General features: G+C 35.0%; 1 protein-coding gene across 1 annotated transcript; it reads right to left on the bottom strand.

Moving 5' to 3' along the window:
* Window positions 1–877: 877 nt before the first annotated feature.
* On the bottom strand, window positions 878–6,702 carry LOC124455720 (tyrosine-protein phosphatase non-receptor type 9-like). The gene is given in 11 exon segments (XM_047006357.1): window positions 878–1,427; window positions 1,494–1,641; window positions 1,714–1,792; window positions 1,857–1,926; window positions 2,392–2,482; window positions 2,611–2,980; window positions 2,983–3,118; window positions 4,030–4,135; window positions 5,439–5,563; window positions 5,781–6,014; window positions 6,644–6,702. Coding segments are annotated over 11 exon segments (1,842 nt in total). The 5' UTR covers window positions 6,692–6,702; the 3' UTR covers window positions 878–992.
* Window positions 6,703–8,908: the final 2,206 nt, after the last annotated feature.

Genomic DNA, 8,908 nt, shown 5'->3' with positions numbered 1-8,908 from the left:
TTACACATTGCTTAGGGATGATTGCAAATAAGATGTTAATCAGATTCATCCTTCTTCGTGTAAGTAATGACGTAATGTTAACAATAAGTAATGACGTATTGTTACCAAGAAATTATGACATAATTTTTCCAATACGTTATGACATAATTTTACCAATACGTTATGACATACGTAATGTTACCACGAAATTATGACATAATGTTGACTAAAATTTAACTTCAAGTACATACTTGTATGCACTCAGTGCTGTAGAAGTGGAGGGGGGGAGGCGCTTGGGGGAGGAGCCCCTCTTCTACTTTTGAAATTGGTAATTTTAAAGGGCACTGTTAACAAAAACGTCAAGAGAGCCCCCCCCTCCTCTGATAAATTTAGTTCTACAGCACTGTATGCACTCCACAAAGAAACACATAAGATTAAGAAAATTAATAAAGTAAATGGTTTGAACCCGGGAGTATCGTTACATGTTTGTAAATGTAGATCGTCCAGGTTGGTATAGTCCTGAGAAGGACTGTTTTTGTTGTTGTTGACTGACGTTTAGACAACCTTAGCGAATGAGAACATCATTTGACTCTGAAGATGACTACCGCTAAGGTTGTCGAAACGTCAGTTAACAACAACAAAAACAGTCCTTCTCACGACTATACCAACCTGGACGATCTACATCTACAAACATGTAAGAGAATTAAGTCGGAAAATTTAAGAATGTAGCTTCGATGGAATACAAGTCGATGTGCAGGAATGTAGAAATGGCAGCAGACTTAAAAAGAGCAAAAATGGCTTATTGAAATTATCTTACAATTACCAGACAGTAACATAGTTTGAATAATGATGTTGAAAGTACGCGGTGTTAATGACGTATTAATTATGAAGACGATGTACTTAGAAGATTATAAGAAAACGCTCTCTTGTCTTAAAATAGTATTTCCATTTCTTTCAATCTTTCAAACGTACGAATAACTTGAGGCAGTTACAGTGTTTCACTGTTTTACTGCCTACTGAAAGTTATTCGATTCGTTAGATTGTTTCCAATCATTTAAAAATTCGAGAATGTCAATTTTTTCACGTGGATCAATACTGGTCACGTGAAGAGCCGCAAACTCTAATAGCGCTGTGTAACACAGTTCATATTGGTCAGCAGTCTGTACGCTCAAAGCCCGTTGCGCGCGCATATTTTTAACTGTATCTTGAACATTACACATGGACGTGTTAATTAAAGAATCAATACCAGCACTTATAGTGATGTAGCTCCCAGTCCTCCCAATACCAGCCGAGCAGTGAACCAAAATCGGTGCACGTTTCGTAAGAGAAGGGGAGTGTAAATTATCAACACTTGATTTAAGCTGAAATATGGGTTCAGCCGAGTCGGGCACGCCAAAATCTGGCCAGCTAATCATCTGAAAATGATTGACTGTTCTCGATTCGCCCGTCTGAAATCATTCAAATAACATCAAGATTGTTTTCCATCTCTGTTAAAGACTAATATCACATCTTACCGTAGAGTTATTAACCAATAGCTTCCGCGTTACAAAATGATCCCGTCCAATTTCTTCCAAACAGCTGACTTCGATGTGACGATATTCTTTGAAGGCTCCGAGCTCAGGCCAATAACGACCACATTTGACACGACCTCTTTGTATTTCCCTAGGCGAAAAAGTCAACTTAACTTAGGAGAATAGAATTTCATTTAACGAAGAGTCGTCTCGAAGAGCATACTTTGTAAGCATAATTATTACTTCACTTCCTGTCACCCAAATCATTTGCCAGAAATCATTGAATGTTTGAGGCATGGGACCTAAAAGTTAACAAGTTCAAAATGAGAATGTACACAAACAACATAAAGAATGTTTGATACCAACCTTGGGCAGCAATGTAAGAATTCGTTCCATGAAAACCATCCACATAATTTGCGTGAATGTAATCCGTTGTCTAGGAATTTACAATATTACAAAATCCCCATTCAAATTACTTTTGGTTCAAAAACTAAACCTTACAAATGCATGTACTGTATTATTTATTTATAAGTGTACTTTGTTATCAATAAGTGTACTTTGTTATCAATAAGTGTACTTTATTATCAATAAGTGTACTTTATTATCAATAAGTGTACTTTGTTATCAATAAGTGGGCTCAAAAAGATAACAAAGTTTATCTCCTTTGAGGCTACACTTCGTGACGATATAAATTAATATATATCATTATCATCAAGTGTACTTTATTATCAATACGTGTACTTTGCTATCAAAGGCTACACTTCGTGACGAACAGATCTACATTATTTTTACTAGCTATACTTCTCCATCAATTGGTACACTAAACTATAAATCAATATACTTCATTATCAACAAGTGTACTTCATTATCAATAGGTGTACTCGTCGGTTATCAAACTTACCATGTCCCCATCGACGGGAGGAATTTGAACTCTTGAATTATCCAAACATATCACGTCAATATAACGATTCTTGTTCCTGTTGTGAGGCATTCTGAAAAGAAAGAGAAAAGTTAGATAACTGAATTATCTTGAAAAACTCCACCGATTCAAATGTCTCTTTCTTGCAGATCAAGTTAGAATGATAGAATTCCTTTCAGAAAACTAATAAAGTCCTCTTACTTGAAAACGTCAAAGGAGGCTTTACTATCATATTTTGGTAGTGATTCAAATTCCTCCTTCAACCCAGTTGGCCCTTTTTCCCGCATGTGAGCCAGCAATTCTGATACCATCATGGTATTTGGCAAACGTTCCTTCGGTGGCGGTTTGTCGGTGTTAGATGACTGTTCACAATGGCGCGTATCACTTTCATTATTTGATTGTTGTTTTTCTTTTATATCATCGTTAATATTTAACTCTCCTGTCATTTGGAAACACGGTTCATCGTAGTTTCCCTCTTTGTACGAACTGATGCAGCGCGACATCCACGCGTGATCAACATCCCAAGATCCCCCGAGATCCATAGGTATACACTCTGGTCGTAGATGTTCCTGATGTTCTGCTCGTCGGCAAACTGAACACGTTCGCGAATTTTCTCCTTTAGAAATGCCGACGTTACTTTAAAGGAGATTTTGAACCATACAGGAGCGGAGATGATGAAAATTTTCTTCAAACGAGCAGGATATGAGTCCTTGGACAGAAGAAAAAACACGTCACCAGTTTGTGAATGACAGAAAATCCCATTCGAAATGACCACAAATCAAAACATCAACTTGTTGAATTTTCTAAAGACCCAAATCTCGTATAATAAAACTCCTTACATGTTTGTAAATGTCGATCGTCCAGGTTGGTATAGTCCTGAGAAGGACTGTTTTCGTTGTTGTCAAAATTTGACTCTGAAGATGACTACCGCTAAGGTTGTCGAAACGTCAGTCAGCAATAACAAAAACAGTCCTTCTCACGACTATACCAACCTGGACAATCGACATTTACAAACATGTAACGATACTCCCGGGTTCAAACCATTTACTTTAATAAAACTCCTATGAATCGAATAAAGATTTCAAGAAAAATAAGACTCGAAGGAGTTCCATGTCTTTTCTTTAAAACTTCACTGGCAGATCAGCTAGTTTGATTACTTTCATATGAAGAAATATACGCAGAGTTGATGAACCAAGGTCTTTAAAGCCAATGTAGAGTATTTTACACAATGTAATATCTACGTATGACGAGTAATCAATGGTAAAGTTACCTCATTCCTTATGAAATGTTATTCAAAAGACGTTGGAAATGAAAAAAATTCGTTTACATTTACAATGAGAAATATGTAGCACTGCGAATCGTATATTGAACCGTTTTATTGTTTATCGTTGAAGGAAACGACAAAATATCGACAGGAAAAGTTGAAACAAAACAACGGCTAGGTTTTTTAGTATTGCACGAACAATGTAAAGGAAGTTCGTAAGTGTTCGGTGGATTGAAGATTTTTATTGAAACTTTTAAGAACTTGATGATAGATGAGCATAAACAACTCATCTTCAAAAGTATATTGAAAAATTTATTGTTATTTCTACAAATTCGGGTTAGCCAAAGAAATCTTACCACAAACAAGTGCAATATCTTCAAACCGAGTTTGTAGTTGAAATTTTCTCTCCGGGAATTGACCATGTTGTAAATGATGACAAGGCCGTTTCGTTGTGCCGTAGTACTAAAGATAAACAAGGAAACCCCAAAGTGTTAGATTGTGCCGTAGTACTAAAGATAAACAAGGAAACCCCAAAGTGTAAGATTGTGCCGTAGTACTAAAGATAAGCAAGGAAACCCCAAAGTGTTAGATTGTGCCGTAGTACTAAAGATAAGCAGGGAAACCCCAAAGTTCGCGGAGGTCATGGGTTCGAATCCCGTTGAGTCACCTGAATTTTTCAGGTTCATGAGACAATTGCTTAAATTGTCCAGCAAAGTGCGAAGATCATATCTTCATTTAATTTGAAACCCAAGGTGTTAGATTGTGAGTTGTACTACAAAGAACGAATAAACACAACGGTTTTACGAGACTCGAAATAACAGTTTTGAGGGTTTGGTCGACATATAGCTACAGCCCAGAAACAAATTCTTTTCCCTAAAATAAACAACGGATAAAACAATTTAATAGCAGGGATAAGTAGGGTCATTGAGGTACCCTCGCGTTTCACTAGTTCACTCAAAATTCTAACATCTCCGTGCTTTCAAGAGATACATTTACAAATTAATCGAGTCTTTGTGAATAACGGGTAGGGACGTGGTTAGGGCGATATCTTGTAGGCAATTGACCATAGAGGAAATTTGTATGCATAAGATGATAATCAACAACGATTAGAGTCTTTAAGAATAGAGGCAAAGGGTGTGGCAAGGATGTTAACTTGTATGGCAATGACCATAGAGAAAGTGTCTCCATACAAAATGATAATCAACAATGATTCAAGTCGTTAAGAATAGAGGCAAGGAGCATGGTGAGGGGCATGGCAAGGATGTTAACTTGTATGGCAATGACCATAGAGAAAGTGTCTCCATACAAAATGTTAATCAACAATGATTCAAGTCGTTAAGAATAGAGGCAGCCATGGTGAGGGCGTGACAAGGATGTTAACTTGTATGTGACCATGAGAAAGTGTCTCCATACAAAATGATAATCAACAATGATTCAAGTCGTTAAGAATAGAGGCAAGGAGCATGGTGAGGGGCATGGCAAGGATGTTTACTTGTATGGCAATGACCATAGAGAAAGTGTCTCCATACAAAATGTTAATCAACAATGATTCAAGTCGTTAAGAATAGAGGCAAGGGACATGGTGAGGGCGTGGCAAGGATGTTAACTGGTATGGCAATGACTACAGAGAAAGTGTCTCCACACAAGATAATTAATGATTTGAGTGTTTGAGAATAGAAAGGAGGGGCATGGAAAGGATGTTACTTCATAGTCCGAGTAACCACAAATGTTTATATACACATATAAAAGATGATAACATACATACTCTCTAAGAGCCTCGTCCAGTTGGAATATCATCGATTGGATTATGATTTCATTGTCCTGTTTGCTGGGAAAGTATTGTTTAGTGCTGACCAAAACTATGCTTGGCTCATCTTCTTCTGGTCTAGCCTAAAAGCATGGTAAATTTGTGGGGGTTAAAGCATTATAAAAACTCTATAATATTGCTTTATTTAGTCTAATTCCTTGCACTAGAACAGTGTGAAACATAACAATAGCTAAAGGTTATTGACTCAACAACAAAATAACCAAAAAACTTGTGTGTCAGTAGGCTAAACATTTTCTATCTAAAGGCAAATACTTGGATTTTATTAAAGCAACTGCTTACAAGAACTGTTAGTTTTCCACTGAGCAACTCCATGGATAATGGTTCATCTAATGGTTGGATCAAGGCCATGTTGTACTCATGGCGAAGTTTCAAGTGATTTTGGAACAGTCTTGATGCTCGTTCATGGTCAAACTTTCTCGCCATAAGAAATCTAAGGGCAAGTGCTGTACTTATAGGTGGAAAGCCTCTCTTAAACATATCTGTGTTTGTAGTTGTAAGAAAAAGTTGTAATACCTAAATTAAAGAAATATTGTCATGTTGAAAGATATTTTAAACTGAAGCTTAAAGTCAGATCAGAAATCTAAGGATCAGAGAAGTTTAACATAACTAAAATTGTTCAGGTGAATTGGATTTATGTGGCATTCGTCTTATATAATGAACTGATTTAAATGAAAAGTAGTCAACTTTGGGTAGAGCATACAAACAATTTCAACATAATTTCTAATAGAAAATGTTATGTCGTTTAGGACGTATTTAACTGTCATGATCATAGACAAAGTTATCTTTGTAATGCAGTAATTCTTGCGCCGGCCAACATACAATAATGACAAAAAATCAACCAAGTCACACATATCTTGTTTATATTTCGACAAGAATCAGAATATGCAATATTTTCACCTACATGTCATATGTTCAATGGTTATCACAACTGCGTTAAAATAAGAAAACCTCGTGGCGTTAAGTCGTTAACCATTGACTCGTAAAGTAACAACAAACTAGCGAGACATTATCTCGACCAACTTTATGGGCATTTTAAAGGGGCAGGCAAATACAACAGTATCCAAAAACGCAAATACATTGATAAGAACGCCTATATTAAACCAAAGTAATATTTTCGAATTTCACCAAGCAAAATAGACAACCTCTTGCTCTTTTTCATTCAAGTCGTTTTTGAAATTCTTCTCCGCCATATTTGATTATGTTAATGAAGTGATTAAAGAAGAACTGACGAAGACGTGGGAGGGAAGAAAGATTTGTCTTTCTTTATCTCTTTCTCAGTTTAGTTTTTTTCTTGATCTCTTTATTGGTTTAGTTTTTTATTTTTTCTTTATCTCTTTCATGGTTAAGTTTAACGTATGTCAAGGAGCCTTTTTACTAACTTTTCTTTATCTCTTTCTGAGTGTAGTCGTAATGTCTCCCCAAGAAGTCTTTAATTTTGATCAAAAGGTTCATTTAAAGCATTTAGATGACAGTTTCTATGCGTTTGTAAACAATATAGAAAGTCAGTTGCAGACATATCGTATGCGAAAATAACTTAAAACAGCTAATTCTTCGATATCCAAAAGCAGTTCGATTAACAAGATTCCCCCCCTCCCAAATTCATAAAGAAAAGCAGCACTGTAATGGTAATAGTTTGAATTTAAACTGAAGGCGCTACAATTTATCTTAACTAAAGCTGTACCACCACTGCATAAAGTGCAGTGCTGAAATAGATAAAGACTGACATAAAATGAAAAGTGACACAGATGAAGAAGCAACTTTATAACAAAATAATTAGGACAACTTATCTAAAGGGAAATACAGAGATGTAAGTTCATATTCCATTATACAACATCTCATTAGTCAAATACTTATTTACTATCGTTAGAATAGCACATATAGTTTCACAATTTATGAAGAGCAACAAAATTTCAAAACATTTTCTCTATGAAGAGACTGAGGGAGCTAGATTTTGCCCAAAAATTGATCATTATTTTGAGAACCTTTCTTTTCAGTTTTTTACTAGAGTGAATTATCGGCATTTCATGATAAAAAACAAGAAATTTTAATCTCGTTAGACAGTAATTAATTATACTCTGCCAAGCTAACGGCGGACAAATAAATATGCACTCGCAGACAACTCCCATTATGTCAAAAATATATGACCAACATCATTTCTTTTGTAAATGAATTTTCAAATATCTTAAATTTTAATAAAGATTATTTGCAACGTAAAATATCCTGTTAATCAATAAATTTTAAGACATTCAAAAGAAAAAAATGAGCACATGTTATCCTGTTAAAGCAATAACTTTTAATTAATAACAAAAAAATGTGCATTGTCTTTGTGACAGCCACAGTTCTCGTGTACATCTTAAAAACATACATCTTGATTTTATAAATACAATTTTATGTCATCTGTTAAACTGTTTTAGTTAATCTGAAAAGTAAAGGAAACGAAAGGACTCTGTGTACAGATATTTTTATTACCGAATAAACAAATTTGATTAAAGTTACAGACATCTGAAACAGCTGAATGTCTGATCATGTTTCGTAAACATTTAAATGCGGATGGGGAAAAAAAGAAAAATAAAAGATGTTTTTGCCATTAGTGCAAACTGCTTCAAAATATTGTTGAATGTAGTATTAAGTCCATCTGATGAAGATGAAAAATCGACAAGAAAAACAATCATTAAAAATATTAATAAAATTTACAACGCTGACGATGTAGTGAGATATGTTTTTCACGAGGTGACTTATTAAATTATTAATTAAGTTAAATTTCTTGTAAAGATTTCATTGGGCGCGCCGATAGAACGTTGGAACTAGATCATATCACAAATCATCTCAATTGACTATCGTACTCTTAGCGAGATGATAGATGTGAATGAAAAAATAAGGATCAAGAAAAGGTTAGTTTATGGATGAAGTATTCTTGAAGCTCTTATAAAACGCCAGAGTGTGTATTCTTCACATAAATTATAGTTCCTGTTATAAGAACGACGTCAATTAGCAACATTTCACAGGTTGAATAAGAAAAATGCAGGGATCCAATTGATGAAGACAACACATATTTGTCGGATGCGTGAAAATATTTTTCGAATTCAAGTCGATAAGAACGCTTTGTTCAGCTAGTTGGAAGGAGAAATTAATTTTTTTTTATTCAATATTCTAACTTCTGATATTTTTTGACATAAATACTGTCTAACTAATTTTCAACAGTTTTCCGGGAAAGTTTTTTTCAAAGCGAACATGTTTTTTAATCAAACCAATGACTGTTGTAAAACTTCCCTCCGATTAACGTCCAGTCCTCACTCAACTTTATCAAATGAAAAAATCTTTGTTTATAAAAGAGAACATTTCGTAGGACACAACGCGACCAAACATTGTCAAAGCTGGCAAAAACAATTCAAACAGCCCAACGCATT

Source organism: Xenia sp. Carnegie-2017, unplaced genomic scaffold (assembly GCF_021976095.1).
Source record: "Xenia sp. Carnegie-2017 unplaced genomic scaffold, XeniaSp_v1 HiC_scaffold_13, whole genome shotgun sequence".
Taxonomy (NCBI): domain Eukaryota; kingdom Metazoa; phylum Cnidaria; class Anthozoa; order Malacalcyonacea; family Xeniidae; genus Xenia; species Xenia sp. Carnegie-2017.
Note: the sequence above shows the minus strand (reverse complement) of the source record. Positions and strands in the feature narration are given on the sequence as shown.